This window comes from Cheilinus undulatus, linkage group 1 (assembly GCF_018320785.1).
Source record: "Cheilinus undulatus linkage group 1, ASM1832078v1, whole genome shotgun sequence".
In the NCBI taxonomy this organism is placed as follows: domain Eukaryota; kingdom Metazoa; phylum Chordata; class Actinopteri; order Labriformes; family Labridae; genus Cheilinus; species Cheilinus undulatus.
In genome coordinates this window covers 3779840-3799991 of record NC_054865.1, presented here as the reverse complement: position 1 = coordinate 3799991, position 20152 = coordinate 3779840, and the positions used below count along the sequence as shown (strand labels likewise).

Genomic DNA, 20152 nt, shown 5'->3' with positions numbered 1-20152 from the left:
CTCCACAGTACACCCCTCTGGAAGTGTTTACATTAAATAAAAATAAGATCAACTCCTCTCTTTATATCTGTAATTGACATTTATTAAGGTCATACAAAAGCACTGTAGTACATTTCATTTATAAAAAGTAAACCATAACAACCACAACATAAATAGTTCAGAATGCTGATCAGTAAAAATTTCTTGGTCCCGTTCCAGCGTCAGATGGAGGCCGAGGCAGGGAGAGAGTATGAGGGAGGGGGCACATTAATGTTTTATTGCTTTTAAGACGTCATCTACCCACTGAAACTCTTCACAGGCAGAAGATTTAGATTAGTCTAATCAAATGAATCAGCTCTTTAGTCCAACACCCAGTGTGACCCAAACCTTCCTCTACAGTTCTATACATCAGCTGTTTGAAAAAGTCTGGGAGTAAAAATATCAACAGGAATCTGAATCCCCTGGGTTTCAGTTTTCATTGATCCATGATGCTCCAAATGCTGCTTTGGGGGTGTTTCAACCCTGACTTCATACACACCTGAGAGGAGAGCTAAACAAAAACACTCTGGATTTGTAGGACAGGATATAAGCTAAAATACTAACTATCAGAACAAACAGTTTATTAATGTCTGCACAACAAACATCAGCCACATCATCAGCAGTCTGAAAAGGAGAAGTTCTACAGGTAAGTATACTGGACCTCCAAATACTGTTTAAATGGAAACTATTCAATAGAATCAGATCTTTAGTCTAATTTAACATTAATACAGGCCGAAAACTGTGTCCTAATGTGGAAGCAAGCTCTATTCTTCCCTTTAAATGTATGGAGGAACATCATTCAGCTTCAAAGATTTACAGTATGAAGGCTCATCGTAAAGTCTGCATCCAGGAAAACCCCATCACGTAACGACATTACTGCTAGACTCAGTGATCAGATCAGTTATACCTGCTCAATAAATCATTGACAGAGATGTAGTCTTAGATCATCCTATTCTCCCTCCCTGTCATGCCATGACATACAGTAAGCTAACAGGTTGGAGCTAACCTCAGAGACAGATGTTTGAAACCCTTCTATGGGCAGAAATATCTGCTGACACATATTTCTGTCATTTCTCACTTGATGCTATAATCTAGGACTGTCAGCATTAATGTGATGCAATTACGGTCTGGATTCATGATTGTTTTTTTTAACCTCATTTAATTGTGTTCTTTTCCTTTAAAGGTGCACAGAGCTGGATGCAGCTCACTGTAGCGTCATCATGCTCTCACAGTGAAAGAAAAAAGGATCCTGCTGAGCTTTAAAATGTTTCGATCTACTTAAAAATATGCTGATAACTGAGTGGAATATTTAAAAGTAATCTGCTCCTTCTTTTGTTTCCTTTGTCCACCTACAACACTATCTGACCGGCAGGATATCCCAGGAGTCCTAGTCATCACCACTGAAGCCTCGGTGCCACTGACACGGTGAGCGTTTGGAATCACTTCCTGTTTCCTGCAGTTACTGTGTTGCTCTGTGCTAAGTTACTTAATTGGCTTTTTTAAAAACCTTTGTCGCAGGAAGTACATTTTGTTGTCATAAACACATACCGGTTCCAAATCTCAAGTCATGAACTTCTAAAAATTGGATCAGCTACCTGAAAACCATCAGTTGACCCCTAGGGATCAAATTTTTGTTTTACTGACATTTATTGCCCCTATTTTTTTTAAATGCACATCTGACATCTCTGCAGGAGTTTTCAGGATAAGAATATTTCCCTGGTTCTGCACTAATGACTCTGTAGTCATTGTCAGACAAAAGTGAACATTTGGAAAAGTGTGAACACATTTCTGAAGCTGACAGACTTGGTGTCACTTCACTCTTTTATGTTTAAATTTCATGCTCAAATTTCACGTTGCCTCTGAACACAGGCTTCACGCTGTAATCCATAATGAAACTGAAGGGCAGCATTAACCACATTAGCCTCTGAGCAAATTAGAGCAGCTTTTCTCTCAGTTTGAGCACAGGCTGATTGGGATTAAACACCTCCAAAGGCAGCAGACTTTTTCTCTACCCAAACTGCAGTGCCATCCATCTTAGAGCTGTAGTTCAGAATCCAGTTCAGTCCAACTCTAACACCTTTCTTCAATAACACCAAGTTTCCTGTCTGTTCTAACAATCACAGCTTGCCACAGACCGTCATTCCTGCTGTGTTGCTGACAGCGCTGTCAGATGAGGAGAGGCTGTACCTACCACCATCTGGTTAAAAAAAAAAAAAAAAAAAAACAGTTTACAACTGATAGTCATCACAGCAGCAGATTCACACTGCCCTCTGATCTGTGCCTCCTTTTTGCCTCCATCAAAGTTGATGGGTTAGAGTTACCTCTTGCTTAAGACTTGTTTGGCATTTCTGCTCTGTCTTGATAGATACAGCTGAATAGTCAGTGTGGGAGTCAGGGTGAGAGGAGAATGAACAGCAAACAGCCCAGGCTGCTGGAGTTAACCTGCTGAGCAGCTAACGGATGCAGCAATAATACTTTTACGGTAGCTCCTGTGGTCTTATGTTTACTGTTTAAGTCTTTGCTATAATGTCACTTAATGTAGAGAGATCCCAGTTTTGGTTTTGTTTTTAAACACGTCACAAGACTTTGAATCTTATATTTAAAAATACTCTTCTGGTAAAATGTTTCAGATCATTTCAGTTAAGTCAAAGTCAGACTACACCTTTTACGCACAATTGACCCTTCGCTAAGCCCCGCCCCCTTTGGCTTCTGTTGCTACATCAGGTAAGTTTTCACACCCTCATGCTGGATATGTAGTTTCCACAGTGTAAGAAGAGGGTATTCTGGAGGAAATATGATCAAATTTGTAGTGAAAAGGGTTTAAAATATCAGAGGAGACAGAAATGTCCACAACCCGCTTGTGAAAGCCACATTCACGATATCATTGGTTGAAGGGTGTGAGCAGATATGTTAGCATTATGCTAATTTAGACAGCAAATATGCATGAGATTGAGACTGAGGACACCATGCAAAAATCTTCCATGATATTAAAATTGACAACTTTGCAGGAAAATAATGGTATGGATGGATTTTTGACTTAATCATGGATGGAGGATATAATGAAGCTGAAACCTGGAGGACTGCAGACAGATTAGCAACATTAGCATGAAGGAGGAGCCATGAGGACGTTTATATTTCTGTTCTCCACATAAACCACCTTGGTTGGATTTTATAGTTTTAGGTAAAAGCAGCTGCAGTTAATCTGACACGCCAGATGGTTGTGCTTCACACATCCATCTGGGAAAGCTTCAATAGGAAACGTTTGAGAAAAGGCAGAGGCTTTAAAAAAAACTCAGGGTGTGATAGGATGAGCGTTCTGTCTGTCACATCTCTATGGGCCAATCAGAGCAACAAAACAAGTGATGTAGCCGCTATCGAGCTGCGCGTGCACAGCCACTGAGGAACAACGTGAAACATGGTGACTATGGACATGTAAGTACTCGACTTTTGTCATTTTTGAAAAGAAAACAACTCACTGCTGTACTTTGTTCTTCTTTTAACCAAGAATTGTTGTCAAGTTCTGATAAAACTGGCGCTTAAGCAGCATCCATGCTAATCTCTTCCTCCATAACTGCACCAGCTCTTGCTGCTGCTTGTTTACATCACGACTCTGCTGCACCTGAAAGTACTGCCCCTTGTCACTGACTGGTCCTGTCACTTTCTAACCGGGCCCAAACGGTTCAGATGGGAGCTTTGCAAGATGGATTCGCCAGTGAAAAACAAGGAAACAGGCGTATCCATCTGCTTTGCAAGGTTAGGCTGCAGTTGAGTTCTTCAGCTTATGAGGAATCAGACGGTAAGACCCCAATTTTAATGAAATGCTGAGGTTTAACATGGTATCTGGTGAGAACAGACTGCTGGTTAGCTGTTTGTTCTAATAGTTTTTATAGTGTCTACTTGGCCAAACACAGTGAATCTACAACACTCTTGTTTAGCAAAGCAACTTAAGATAGACATTTTAAGCTGATGTTGTTAGTTTTTAATATACTTGTGTTTACGTTAGCCATTTGCTAACTAAACTGAATCACTGCTGCTGTTCATGCGGTCTCAGTCCACACGGTTTTATTCGTATCTGACATCTCTCCTCTTATTTTTTTTTTCTTTTATTTTGGTTTTGTGAAAGTGAAAATTCAACACCCCGCTGTGAAGATTTGAAGGTCTGCTGAAAGCCTGTCAGGCCTCTGGTGCATGGATACATTTGCTAACCTAGGATTGGACAGTGGCCGTTCTAGGGAGGGGCTTAGCGAAGGGTCAGTTACAGCCTTAAGTGGCATCACAGGGTTGCTGAACCCATCTATCATGGAGATCAAGTGTTTTTATTTGTCATTCTGAACAACACTCAAGGCCACATCTTGGACACGTCACAGCCTTCAACAGGGTTGAGGTCAAGCACGTTGAATTCGTCTGCCTTCATGTAAACACACCAAAAGGCAAACTGAAAGACAAACGATGAAGTTGGTGCTGTTAGGTGAAATTTTGAGACAAAGTTTGTTGAGCTCTGACAACAACATCCCGGCTGTTATGACGTTCTGTCGGGGGACAGACTGAAAAAGAGAAATGTTGGCAGAAATAAGAGCAATCTAATAACTAACTGTTCTTATTTTTAGCATTGGGAAAATGTCTCATTCATCATAATGTCTAGATAAAAGAAGACATACAGTATAGTCCTGTAAATACAGTATGTTTATTTATAATGGAGACCTGTCCCTTCCATCATGTCCATCATGATGATTGGTCAGGTTCTTACGTGTAGTCTGTCATGCCTGTTGGTCAAATTATGGCATAAATGTACGGCTCTGTGATGTCTGATCTGACAGCGACCATTGTAACAACAAAAACATAGTGCAGTCTGACCTTGGCATTACATGTCATTCCCTAGAACAAATATATTCCCTCATAATAAATTTAAAACCACTTTTCCTCAGAGCTGACAGCTATGAGAACAGCATTAATACTGGGAATGAAGATGCTGGGCTGAGGTTGGATCCTCTGAATGCAGTAGCACAGTTCAGACAGGACAGCTGTAATGCTTGAGATGATATGAGGTAAGAATGAGTGAGTACAGTGAAAGGATGACGCCTCTGCCAGTAATTTGTGGAAGTTCAAAAAAGATCCTTTCGTTCAGCATTACATTGTCAAAGTCTGTCACACTCCTGCTGGTTTCATCTTGTTACCGTGTCGGTTTAGAAAGAACATCCAAGAATGTGTCAGTCTGAGCGTGTGTGAGAGTGAGAAGGTGTGGATTCTGCTGAGGGATTAGGTGTGTTGTCATATCACTGCTGGGAGGAGAATTTGTCACATGAACTTTCATATTTAAACTCCAGATTATAACAACCGTGTGATTTCTCTTAATCCCTAGTTATTTTCTCATTAAACATTAATTGTAAATCTTTTTTCAATCATATTTGGAGCATTAACATAGATAGCATTCAATTATGAGGACAGCGTTTAACACATCCACCCCCAAAAGAAGTGAAAAACTCACTCAAGAGTGGTATTGACCTTGAAATGTGACTTTGGGTAAATAATTCCTCAAAAGTTGGGTTTGTCCTTCAAACACTTGCTGGTCAAAATGAAGGCAGTGCTGTAATCTGCAGCAAAAAGATTCCCTTACAGAAGATCCAAAGGGCAACAATCCTCCTCTCATGACGGCTGAGGTTCATTTAAAAAAACGATCCTGTTTAACTGGTGTCATGGAATCTGGAGCTGCAGTTCCTCCTCTTCCTCATCCATGTCACTGGCGGGACCATCTGGGTTTTCAGGACCGAACCGAGCTGATCGGATCTTCCCAAACAGAGCCGGACTTTGCTGCTGACGTCGCAATCTGGAAGAGACAAAGTATGTGATAAAATCATACATGAATCCTGGTATTTTTACAGATCTGCAGATTATTGTATTATTGCTTATTAAAAAGGCTATGCTCCACCTCTGCAAAAGAGAAAAAGGGTTTGAAGACATGTTTAAATGTCTTTTGGGAAAACAAGCAAAAAATATGTGAAAGATTGATCTTTTCTCTAAAACAGCCTGATGTATTGTAGCTAAAGGGGTAAAACATGAGGCATTAAAATGGACTAAAAAACTGCCTGTTTAAGATTTAAATTTGATGCTAAGTCTGCATGTTTTATAACTGATGGTGGCCATCATGACAGTAACTTTTTTTTGCTGAAAAAGGATGACATATTTAAAAAAAAAGTGTAATTAAAAGTCTTATTAACAAAAGAAGTGAATATAGGCCTAAAAATCTCAAAGTTGAGGTAACATTTAAAGCATGTTGATGAAAAAAATCAACACACAAACCCTCTGAAGTAGAGTTGGGAAATCTTTACTCCTATAAGTTTAGTAAAGTTGAAGTCACAGGGTTGGCGTTTCTCTTTGAGAGGTCTTAAATATTTAAAATCTAAGGTCATAACATTTCTTTTAAAAGTTTACCAAACTAAAAAAACTAAATAACTGAAAACCAAAATTCAAAAATCATTTTAGTTAACTGAAACTAAATAAAAACTAAGTTTTACCAAAAAAACGAAAACTAACTAAAACTGTATAGGACGTTTACAAAACTAACTAAAATCAAATACAAATGGAGACAAAATATCCTTAATTTTAGTCAAGACCAGACTGACTGGCACCTACACTAGTCTGGGGAGTGTAAAATTGCCTGATCTGATTGGTTAAGACTTCCCATAGTGGTAGTTTTACATCTGAAATTGTATTCAAAAATCATCATTGAGTAAATACAATGATAAGTGAAAAGTAACCTGGTTTAATGTTTTTAAAAATGTACCACACTCACTCAGCCCCGACATCTATCCATAAAAAGCTAACACTAAACTAATAAAAACTAAAATAAAATGAAGCATTTTTGCAAAATAAAAACTAAACTAACAAACCAGCAGTAAAACTGATAAAAACTAAACTGAAATTGAACACAGAAAGTGAAAACATAAAACTAATAAAAACTAATGAAAAATCCAAAACTATTACTACCTTGTTCCAACCTGCCTATTCTATAGTGCACATATCAGCACAATGAAAAACAAACAAACCTCTAGGCGTGGGCAGATGAATTGTTGACAGGAATGCCCATAGAGACTACGGGGCCCCTCATAGGCCAGATTGAAGGGTCCTCCTAAAATCTGACTCAACGCATGGAACTGCAACACTTATGCTACCATTCACCTCCAAGACCTGGCCCAGATCAACTTTGAGACTGACAGCAAAAAGTTTGTCAAAAAGTTAGATTTGGGATCAAGTGCATCTCCTTTTCTTCTTCTTTGTCTGTATACCAGCTTTGGTTCTGGTCCTGGCACACTGAGTCTAAAACAAAAATACCTAATAGTTCAGTTCCAGTCAGCCAAGACATTTAGATTACAAAAGAAAGACAGAAGAAAAGTCATACATGTGTTTGTTGCTTTAATGAGTAATGTTGGGTGTTTTTGCAAACAAAAAACAAAAAAAATAATTGGTTATCATTGCTTAAATTTAGGATGGATCATGTTTTGTGGCTGGGCCCCTAGAAACTTTCCCTTTTTCCTCCCACCGTGGCCCCCCCTCTTTGTTGTCATTGCAACATTGAAGCCTGTTGGAACTTTGGCTCATATCAATGACAACAGCTGTGGAGTAGAAATAACTAGAATCTTACTGGAAAATAATAATATATTCAGTGTTTTCATAAAAAATGGTTAAACTAATAATGCACATTTTCATGTCTTATCTCGTTTGTTTATGCGTACAGCATAAACGTCTAGAATGAGATTATAGAGTTAGATAAAAAAGCCTCCAGTATGAACGTTTCTGTGTTTCTGAGTTCTATATTCACACTTTCTGTGTTCCTCTCACCCATCTGCTCTGTATGCATGCAGTCAGACGTCACAAAGTCCACGTGATGTCAGGCCAATAACAGTGTAAGACTGAGCAGTAGTTGATAAATAAGGCGGCTGAAAACGATCATTATCTAAATAACACGCTCCTAAATACTCCAGACATGCCGACAGATTACAATCTAATGTGAAGTTATTTTTGTGTTTGTTTATGTCAGCTCTTGATCACACAAACCCAGTTTATACAGATAAATAGTTTAGAGTAAATGACTCCTCTTCCTGTTTAACCCTTCACCCAATCACAATTTATTTCCTGTTTAAGAAGCTTAATATTTAGTTTGTTTCCTCTCCAGTTTTCTCTTTTTCCCCTCCTTGAAGAAATTAAAGTTTATTCTGGTTTATTCTCCCACAATATTTCCAAGTGATATAACGGAGTACAGCGGAACTTTAGCAATTATTGAAGACAGCCTGTCCACAGCCTAAAGAAATGCTTGTTCATCAAAGACGAAGGAGGAAATCAGCTGAAAGCTCGCCGTGCTCAACATCATTTAAAAAAGCGATGTTGCTCACAGGTGTTGCCAGAGGTTTGGTTTAATGCTAAATGCATTTTAACAGTAATATGCTGCAGTGCTGGTGTGGGGCTTGAGCATATCGTACGCCCATGCTCAGTTTGATAAATGCGTGGAAATGAGGGTACATCCACATTTCTGGTGTTTGATAAATGAGGGCCAATGTTCCTGGAGAAAATACTCAGACAGAAATACATTTTTTCAGGGGGTGCAGTTGCTTGTTGGCTACAAATATGAGGTTAAGGGCTGCACAGACCTACTGCGTAAAAAATGGTGCAGCTTCAATGTGAAAGTAGTCAGGCTTGACTGGGTGTGCACGTGGAGCTCCTGCTGTCCCATAATGCAATGTGGACTAACAGATGGAACACCAAGCCACGTGGAATCCATAAGAATGTTTGTTGGCCGAGCTAAATTGTGGTGCTGGAGCAGTAATGAATTCTAAAAACACCTGAAGAAAAGTGCCAGTTTCATGTAACCTTTAAACTTCTGCTACAGTCTTCCAGTTAAAACAAAAGTGGTGGACCAGCCGTTCACTGACATCCCTAGAGCTCCGGTGCTCTCCATCCCTCCATCCTTACAGATCAGTGGCTCGACAATCATGTCAGTTAGAAATCTTTAATCCAGTCTTGGCACAGAGATTTAAAAGATCTTTAAGATATGAACAACAATCATATTTCTGATCACTGTGTAGGGCCCTATGAACCATGGACAGTGAATGCTGCTGTTCTTGGTTTCCTGTAAGCTTTTGTAGCTGTGGAAATATATGCAGTGATTTATAAGAACATTTGGATCAAGATCAGAGCAGAGACGGACATCTCAGCCAGGGATGTAACAGTACGGAAAAAATTCGGTTCTGTACGTACCTCGCTTTTGAAGTCACGGTTCGGTACGTTCTCCGTACGGTAATTAAAGCGAATAAATAACTTTTTTTGGGGGGGGTAATTAAATTATATTAAAATAAATAGGCTGAAAAAATTACATTTAAATTATTAATAATGCTGCAACCTCCTTCCAAAGGGTCTTCAATGAATAAAAATATTAATAAATATATATATTTTTTAATTAATAGGTTTTTTAAATTGATATATTGACATATTTACACCCATTTTTTAAATACTCAAATTTCCCAGCCAATTACAACACATCACCATACAGCCCTGAGTTAGCTGGTCAATTGTGCTAATTAGCGTCTATCCTGCTGATTTTTACACAAACTTAAGCACTGGATTACTTTTCTAACCAATGGGACCTACTACAAAGTTTGGTAGAACTTTTCACAGCCCATCTAAATGGGTCAGAGCCGTGTGAAATCTGAGGATAACTTTACCTATGACGCAGCTGCAGACATGAAGGAGGCCCCTCTCCCTCTCCTCTTAGACAGTTGTAGGTACGCATTTAGAATTAGTCCACCTGTGTATTTTACTGGAAAACAAAGTGTTCCTGAACAGGACACTTTTATCTGGGAACATTCAGGCTGCTGTTGTCTTTGGCTGTGGTTGTGTGGTTGACAGGTCAGTGTGACAGTGAGTTGTTCTCTGGTTTTCTCTTTTCTCTCCTTACTCCTTTTCATGCAGTCTTTCTCTCTCTACTATATTAGACAGCTGTCAGTCAGAGGAGAGATCAGTCTCAGAGCAACTAATGGAGATAAATCATTAAAACCCTGTGGCCTCAGCACAAGCCCAGCCATGAGAAGCTTTCCTACTGAGCCTATGAACAATCAGCAAAGCTACAAATATGAATTATGGCCATCAGTCCACAGGAAGAGACCAGAGGTAAGGGAGATTTTGGACATCTGCGATGATCTGGTCACTGCTTCCCTGAACGATGTAGATGAATGATGACTTTTGTGATTATGGCCCACTCTGTCCCTGGGGCACACGATCAAGTCCCTAAACCACAAACAGAAACCTGAGGAGCTGCAGATCGAAGTGCATTTGTGTGGATTGCCTCTGTGTCAGCTTTGTGGTTACCACACAGTTCTATTTAATAAAAACTGTACAGAACACACTAGTGGTATTCAAGAAAAAGGCCATCTAATCACTGAGTTGAATTCTTCAGGGGACATCAGACAACATAGAGGACTGAAGTTCTGCTGTCTACAATCATTGAGAATGTTAAACAACAGGCAGCAATTCGGCCAGGAATTAAATAACAATAAGGCAAGCTATAATTGGTTAATGAATGCAAGGAAACTCAGAAGCTAGGTATATCTGTGTTTGAATGAAAGCTGACCAAGGATGTGAACATCTGACTTTCATTTAACAAGACTTTCTATGCTCTATTTAACAGTGATGTAAGGGATGTGGTGAGGAACCTGTGGAGCTTTTAGATGCTCTAACAGACAAGTTTAAGTTTAGAAAAAGGAAGTAGAAGACAATACAAAATTGTTTGCTTTTTTAGGTGTATCCCTGTCTGAGAGTGGACACCGTCCACACAGTCATTGAGACAGTAGAGGCACTAGACATTGATTTTAGTTCATCTATGCAAACCTCATTTTGGCAACCTCAGAGCAGACAGAGCCTCCTGCTTTGTCTGCTCTGAGGTTGGGAACCAGTAAGTATACTACTGAAAATGCTCTGACAGCTATCATAGCCCTACAGGGCCATGTATTCACATATAATATTTACTCAGTTTTCCTGTGATAACAGGATAAATACATTCATTATCATGGGAAAACAAACGTTATCCCGAGACAACACGAAAATTAAGTCATTACCATGACAAAACCAGTGCTATCTCGAGATAACAACCAAAGTAAGTCGAGATCACGAGAAAACGGTGAGAAATGATTTGTTATCACAGGAAAACTGAGGAAATTATATATGTGAATATATGGCCCTTTCGGGCTTTCGTAGTCAGGTCTATGCTGGGGTTAACAATGAATTTCAAGAGAGGGTGAAGACCTCAGTCATGGCTGATATGACTTTAACATGATTGAGGATGCTTTGGAACTTAACAACACAGGCCTGTAGAACCACAATTCTAAAAAAGTTGGGGCGCTGTGAAAAATGTTAATAAAAAAAATGCAATGATTTGCAAATCTTATAAACACATCTTACAATAGAACAAAAACAATGAGAATGTGTTGCTGCCATCAAATTCAAAATGAGCCATGGTAGGTGATAGCATTTTGGGGAAGACATGCACCTCAAAGCACAGGGACTAGAAATCAATCCCGCCTCTGTATATACACACCTGCTCCACTCACTGAGCACTGATGAGTTGTCAAATCATCATTGCCTGCTGTCTTTATTTACAGCACCCTATCTTTCTTTAGAATGGGGGTTCTACTTGCCTTGCTATGTCTTAAAGTGGAGCATCTGCACTCATGTTTAAGTCATAGCAACTATGACTGAGGCATTCTTCACCCTCATTGTTAACCCAAGCATAGACCTGTCAGAGCATTTACAGTGTTCAGATCCCTGGTTCCCAACCTGGGGTCTGGGCCCTGGTGCCCAGACTATTTTGGAATTGGCGTTGTAGAAAGAGTGTGAAGCAGTGAAACTGCAGGTGAGCAGCGTTATTCAATCAACCATCCACTGTGTGAACACTCTGCTGCAGTTACACAGAACTTCATCCAGCTGTTACACAGACAGGACACAGTCCCTTCAATGTCCTGATCAACTAATTGTGTAATTTGTAATTTGTCTTAAAGCCCCTTCAGGTAACTGTAGACATTTGTCAGTGCTAAGATGAAGAGGCTTGAGAACATTAATGGTGTTTGAGGCGCTGGTAGAGATGTACTGTAGTTGTAGACTTCATTTACACCTGTTTCAGACTGCCTGGATGTTTTGCTGTGTGCACCTGACACGCGTGTCCACTCTGGCACACACCTTCACAGCTTTCATAGCAGGCACGAACCCCTTCACTTTTTCTCATTTCTCTTATGTTTTTAGCTAAAAAAAAATTATGCTCATTAATCTACACGCAGTATCCCATCATGACAAGGTGAGAACAGAATTTTAGAATTTTTTGCAATTGTATTAAAAATAAAACCTGAAATGTCACACTGACAAAAGTTCCCTTTGTAGAAACACCTGAAATGTAGCTCAGGTTCCTCCCATTTCTCTGATCTTTGCTGAGATGTTTCTACACCCTGGTTGGAGTCCACTTGTGCTAAATTAAATTGATAGGACATGGTTTGGAAAGGCACAAGTCTCTCTATAGATGACCTCACAGCTCATAATGTCTATCAGAGCAAACCATGAGGTCAAAGGAACTGCCTGCAGAGCTCAGAAAAAGGATTGTTGACAGGCACAGATCTGGGGAAGGATACAGAAAAAATCCACTGCACTGAAGGTTCCTAAGAGCACAATAGCCACCAAAATTCTCATATGAAAGAGCTCTTGTACAACCAGGACTCTTCCAAGAAGAGTTTTACTCAGCAAAACTGAGTAAGTCAGGGGGAGAGCCTTAGTAGGAGAGGTGATCAAGAACCTGATGACTGAGATCCTGTGTGGAGATGGGACAAAGTTCCAGAAGGACAACCATCACTGCAGCTGCCACTAGTATGGGGTTATGGCAGAGTGGTTAGATGGAAGCCTCTCTTCAGTGCTAAACACACGGGAGCCCACCTGGCTTTTTTATTTCGAGTTTGTTGAGAAGCAAGCTTTCATTTCTGGACAGTGAAGAGCGTCACTGCCTACTAGTGGACTGTTAGCCAGGTAACAGGGGGGACCCTGAGGGGGCCAAGTGGAATCTTCTCTTAAACAGATTTGCTGCTGGGGGCCATGGTCCCCCCTCTGAGTTTTTACCATCTGCCCTCCTCTCCCCCGCTGTCTTTAGCATACCCTCCACCTTTTATTTGGTTTGACAAACTAAATGACACAGCAAATACAGCACAGCCTGCCACAAACTCAGCACACTCTGCTCCCTCGTGTTATTGGCACAAACAGGCGCAGGATGACAGCAGGATGAATGAGGTGGTAGAACAGAACCAGCGTGGAGCGTTGCACACTCCTGCTCACACACACACCAGAGTTGAGTAGTGTGTGACAGACTCAATGAGAAAATTTCAGAATGAAGAAGAGCTTAATCTGACACCCTCTACAGGAGCATGCACAGATTTGTGTCAGTCTCTGAAGTGGTTACCATGCCGACACCCCTGTCACTCCTCCACAGAGCAGAGCAACAAGAGAGCTCTCTGTTACTACGGTAACCTGCAACTGGGAGCTCTGTGATTGGCCGCCGTGTGGCAGAGCAGCGACGTGGAGAAAATGGAGAGGCAGAGAGCGAGCATGTGAGGACTGAGCAGAGCTGATAGAGAGGGAGAGCATCGCCTGCACACACATACACACACTCACACACACACACATTAACAAGTTAATCTCCACACAGTGAGGGAAGTGAGTGGTGGGGCTAACAGTCAGCCATGCAGCTACACACACACACACACATGACACACACACACTATGGACACACCTGAAGAGGTAGTGCATGGAGGTAGAGCCTTCATGGTTGTCAAGGTGTGTTTGGGACAGAATGCAGAGACTGGGCATGGCAGCTACCTCTGAGTACAATTAGACATTAGAAAAGTCTTACCACTGAATTTTGGAAAAAGAATCTACAGTGTTGAAAATCCTGAGGTTTTGGCTACAGGAGTAAGATATTCAGTTTTCTATGAAGAAACAGAGAAAATGTTTTTTCTCTCCAGGTGATTGGGCAGCCAGACCTGCTCTGAAGACTACATCTGAAAGCATCACTGCTAGTTTTTGCAAAGACAGTGTTGTGGGTTAGCTAGCTGGTAGCAGCTGTAATAGCAATTGTCATTTTCTGGCCTCATGTGTACATTCAGCCGGCTACAGTTGCAATTCAGTGCTTATTGCAGTATACACTTTTGCAACAAACAAACTGGGTCTGACTTCACTGCAATAAACAAGTTAAAGTTCCTGTGACAAAAAAAAAATCTGTATTTCAGATTTGTTGTATGACAGGTCACTGTTTTATAAGCCACCAGGGAAAATTTCAGTCAATAAAGTTTGAGTCATTTGTGATGTAAAAGCTTAAAACATGAAAGCCGTACACACTAATAATTATTTGGAGTTCAAATCCAATAGTTAGTGGGGTGTGTATAAAAAAAATCTGACATTTCAGAGTAATAACTGGCATCTTCAAATCAAAAACAAAGTTTTAGGTGTATACGAGTTTCTGCTAAGACTCTTAGTCAAACCGGACAAACAGCCTGTATGCATGTATTTAACTCTTGTTGATGAGATGATTCTAAACATTAACAATGTCATTAGTGTGCTGATGAATGTATGAAAAATCTATTTATAGACAAACAGACTGCTGCTCTTGCTGTGAAAGTCAGCAGAAACACAGTAACAGTCCAATATTTGACCACTAACCTCCAATTTCCACATACAGTCAACGCGCCATGAACCGCTGGCGATTCGTACTGTGGAGCAAATCGCTCCCTCTCTAGTCTATTGGAGCATCTCTACAGCCAGTGCTCAGGACCGGCAGCAATGCGTGGCTGGACTGACACTTCGACAACTTCCGCTTTGTTCAAGATATGCTGCAGGTCTATTTTCATCGCTGGCTGCTACCAAACTGCATCAATACCTGTCGATCAGAAAGCTCCAGAAGAACAAGTCACAAGTGTAGAATATCCGGTTCTTTCAAAATACAACACAGTGCAGCGAGAGCAAAGGATCACCGAGAGGTCAGTAGGTCACAGAGCTAAAACAGCATGATTGATGAGGAAAAGTTAACTTTTGGGGATATTTAGCCAAAGAATTCTACATAAAACCACAGATGCTTTAAGCAAACATTAACTTTTTACTTCCTAATGTACTCACCCAGTGGCGGAAGCAATATTATCATGGATTGATACCAGAAAGGATGATAACTTAAGCCCCAAAGGCAAAATAGTCCACTGTTAACATACTATTCCTGCGTGAACTCACAGTTCTCCCTGATCTCTTCCTGCTGATCAGGGCTGCATGCGGTGGTGCAGCGCTCTAGACATGCTTCCAGTGGGCGAGGTCGCTTGCCTTCAGTGAGACCAAACCCGCGGCACTTTAGTGCGCGGTATAGTCGACCTATGTGGAAATTGTGGGCAATCCTCTCTGGTTTTGGCCCGAAGACGCAGTGCTCTTCTTTTACTCTCTCTCTGTGGTAAATTATGGCTTTTATGTGTCTTATGCTCAAAACACAACAATAGTGTTATATCGCTTTGCTATCAGTGTTTTTCTTTCTACCGCCATTCAAACACGGAGCTCGTTTTCACACAAACACAGGCACTGCCACTTTGGAGAGCGGTAAACGTCATTGTTCTGTTTCTATCAATCTGGGATGATGTGGGCAGTTTGGTTGACTGAGCTGGAGCCACACCCAGTTATAAATTTAAAAAAAATGCTGTGACTTGAATGGAGGAATCATCTGTCTGCTATGACGCTATATCACAATCCTCTTTTAAATCCCCATAGAAACAATCATGTTTATGTTTATGTAATGTCTAAGGCAGACAGGTTAGAGCTAAAAGGTCTCTGTTTCATTTTCTCTTCCTATATTTAACTCTTCAGGTATTCTTAGATCTCATTTTCTGAGTTATGTGAAGCTAAGTCTCTCTTCTGTTTATGAGACGTCTGCAATGTTGACTTGCAGCTGAAAACACTGCATTTCCTGATGTTGCTGTTCAAAATAAAAGTCTTCTATGATGATTTGCATTGGAGACTTTTATTGTGACAGACTTTGCAGGAATATTATCTGTCTATCAACAGATACTTTAATAAACTTTAGCATCACCATGCACCTTCAGCAGGTAAGACACTGCTGCATCTGGTTCAACTGAAAAAACAGATGAGCACTCCAGCATTTAGCCTGCCCCCTGACCTTAGTGTGAACTCTGATCAGAATGAGGCTGCCTGGCTCTGTGCCAGAGCAGAGACAGAAGTTGAAGGTAAGATTGCTGTTTTCTGGCACAAATTTCACCGTTATGATCCTTTTGATGACCTGTAGTCCACCATGGCTGATAGATTTGGATAATTTACCTCACAGTGAACAAAAGCACAGCATGTAGCTGGCAGTTAACTGTCACTAAAGGAAGTAACATCGGCTAACATCAGACTGAACTGAGATGAACTGCGCTGTGGTTTTATCTTGTCTTGTTGGGGGAACAGGGTCATTCCCCATCAAGACTAATGATGTCATGGTCTCAGATAATTGCCCTGTTCAAATTAAAACCAGCCAGTAAAGAGGTGAATGACTTTCTAACCGTCTAAATACAACATTCAGTCACACAGATCTCAATGTTTCACGTTTACAGCACCCTTATTCCAACATATTTAGAGTGTTAAGATGCAAATTAATAATTTTAATGCAAACAAGCAGTGCTCTTCTACTCAGCATGGGTGCAGTTAACACACTTTTACAACATTTTCCTGCAACCAAATGGAACTCAAGCTAGCTGTTAGCTGTTGGTGACACTTGGATTAACTGTGGTTAAAAAAACAAACAAATAAAAAGTCGGTTTGTTTTGGATCTTTGACATGTGTGGTCCAAATAAGCTAAAAATGAAGATAAGTTATTTGATATGAACTCAGTGTCTGCACTCGTTTCATCCAAATATCCAAAAATATTACATGCATCATATTCTTCCTCATATCATGCACACATAACATAGACACAGGTTTAAAGTTTAAATATTCAGAGTATGCATGTTTAATTAGAATGTTAATTGCCCACATGTAAACTTACTGAAACCACTTCAATTATTTAAATCAACTTCCTGTAATTTTCATACTGTAATATATATTTCATAGAGAGGATATCTTATTTTTTCCAAGTCTCCTTTGTTCCTGTCTGTCTGCTTTTGCCCATCTCTTTCCAGTTCTTCCTCTTTCTCTCTGACCACAGTTACAGCAGACAGATGTTCTCCTGTGTTTCTCTCAACATTTCTGCTTTTAAAAAGAAGTTTTCTGGCCCAAAGGGGCAAACTCAGGATCAGACCTTGGCCCTAAAGAAACTGATGTGTAAAGTTACAAGCTAGTGTATAATCCTCTGACTAAATCCATCACTCTGAGGACAAGAAGAAACTTCTTCTTACATGCATGGTTAATAAGCATTTATATCAACATGCAGAAACATGAGTTTTACACCAAAAAAATCTGTAAAAAATGCATGGAATATGCTGTGTTGCAAAAATACAAAGGGATTCAGTGTGTTAGATAAAACTACTCATTGTTGAGACATATTTTAAGAGCACTTTTACCTCTGCTTAAGTGAATTATTATTAAAGTAACTGTGCTTTTACTTGAGTGCAATACTCTGGTACTTTTTCCATTTCTGCTGATCAGGATTTTAAAATATCAGGTTGGGAGGGTGGAGGCGTTGTGAGGTATAATATTTGTCAGAAGTAGAGAGAGAAATATGTTTAACTTCAGCAATTATTGGTCATTTTTTTCAAAATGACTTCTACAATAAAGAAAATAACATTTTGCATATATTATGTAGTTTTTTAAATGTAATGTGACATTTGCTCCTGGTAGTTTAATCTTTGGACACTAAACTCAAATACAGGAATACTTGGCAAAAAAGAACCTACAATATATAACACTGATCAGTAAAAACCCTGATGGGTGTGCCCTTACACCAATAATACACTATGCCATGCACTGAAGTTAGTGATAAGCTAAAGTCATGAAATACATTTTTATAGACCAGAATACCACAGAGGAAATACTCCACTGGCTAAGAACATTAGATCAGCATTTCTGCTGTAACTCAAATGTCCTGTCTTGTTCCTGCTGTTAACCCGTCCTTAATACTCACCAGGATTTTGTTCATATTGATGCCATTTAGTTTTTTTTTTTTTTTTTAAATAAATATATGTGTGAACTGTGTTTACATGTGCATGCCTGTGTTTCTGTGCGAGGGTGTCTCACCTTGACTGCAAGTGTTCCAGTTGCACCTGCAGGTTCTCCGTCTGTTCCACCTGCTCATCCAGAGACCTCTGAAGCTTCCTGGTCTGGTTGTGAGACTCATCCAGCTGGACACAAACACACACAAACACACACACACACACACACAAACGCATTAACATGATTTTTTTTTTTTTTTTTTCAAAAGCAAACTCACATTTTAAATCATCACTCATTTAACTTTTGACTTTGGGTGCTGGCACTTGGCCTCATCTTTACCACCTTAACCCTGGCTGTTTAAAGACGGAGTCTTTAAACTTCACAATACCTGCTGCTGACTGAGTGTGTGCACAGATCCTTGTATGGCACATGGACTCTGCATGTCCTAAACCACGGCTGTGCTGAATCGACCTATGTTCCCTCATTTACTTAGCTGATTAGCTTCAATCCTGCTGATTTCAACACAGATTTTGGTATTTGGTTAGTATTTTTAGCTGATAGTACTAACTAAATAAATGAGAATGCTCACAATGACTGCCTTATGACCATTTCAGACTTGCTGCGTGTTTTGCTGCTCACCAGAGCAGCACCAATGATAACAGAAATATCGTAGGTGCGGTGGGTGTCAAAAGATGCTAACTTGGTATGACCATTTTGTCAAAATGAGTAACATGAGCAGTATCATTTTTTCATTATCATTGTCCTGATTATTATCATTATTATTATTATTATTATTATTATATTGGCATCTAATGTTGGCTGCTTTGAATAACTTTTTCTGAGATATAGCCCCTGCTGATGTCTCCATCAAGTGAAGCAGATAATGATGGCTTTAAAAGGCTTAAAGAGGTTAGTATCAGATTCCATGTACAGCCATGTTCTTACCTCATCTTCAGCCTGTCCTAACTCCTTCTTCAGCTCCTCCACCCTCAGTCGTAGTTTTTTGACCTCGGCCTCATGGCTTTCCACCCTCCGGTTGGCGTGGGCGAGCTCTGCTGTCTTCTCCTGGAGCTGCTTCTTTAGTTTGGAGTGAATGTGGCGAAGGTCAGCCAGCTCCTGAGGACACGGCAGACAGACAGAAAGAGAGGACGGACTGATTGAGTTTTGTTTTTCAGCAGTTTTCCAGAACAGACTCTGGGCAACCAGCATTTTCTGTCTGATTTTTCAGTCTTATTTATGTGGGTTTAATCCAATAAATGTTCATGGAAAATAAACCCAAAAAGCATCAATTCTGTTTGACCAAATAATCAGCATCTGTGGCTCTCATTTATTAACACTTTAGAAAATGTCCTAGATTTTGTCTCAAGAATAAAATTTAAACTGTGCCAAAAAACATGCACATTAACTGAGCATGTGCACACAAGTTGTACACATATCTGTAGGTGATCAGTGTTAATCAATCAATCAGTCTTTATTTGTCTGGATGTTCTCGTGCACATTGACATTTTGTACATGCAGAAAAAAAAACTGAAATTGAAGAACAAAGATGATTCACTTTTCTTCCTCTAGATTCTGTACATTGACATGGTCACAACTATGTTTGAGTGAACACATCCCTCAGTATGAATACATCTATGCTGGTGATAAATGAGGGCTCTGGAATACTGAATCCAAGGACCTGATACAAAGTTACATCCTGTTTTAATAAGAAAAAAAAAACAATGGCTAAAAGTGCCTTTTATTTCCTGCAACATTAACGCTGCCTGTGCTCCAAACTTCAGCAGTTTGTATATTAGCTGGGGAAAGTCTGCACTTGAAGCTAATGGCATCATCAATAATGCATTGTTGTCACTCACAGCATTTTATGTGCTTTGATGGCGATTCAGCCTCCCTCTCTGCTGTCTCACACCTAATGGCTCCCCAGACAGAGCAGCTTCCAAGAAGC

General features: G+C 40.0%; 1 protein-coding gene across 1 annotated transcript in view; it reads right to left on the bottom strand.

The window, feature by feature from the left end:
• Positions 1–4683: 4683 nt before the first annotated feature.
• The window catches only part of ccdc102a (coiled-coil domain containing 102A), a 94893-nt gene continuing 79424 nt past the window's right edge, over positions 4684–20152 (bottom strand). The window contains exons 8-10 of the mRNA XM_041785674.1: positions 19153–19323; positions 18292–18395; positions 4684–5842 (exon numbers count right to left, since the gene is read on the bottom strand). Coding sequence (XP_041641608.1) covers positions 5710–5842; positions 18292–18395; positions 19153–19323 — 408 coding nt within the window. The 3' untranslated portion in view covers positions 4684–5709. The remainder of the gene's footprint in view (positions 5843–18291; positions 18396–19152; positions 19324–20152) is intronic.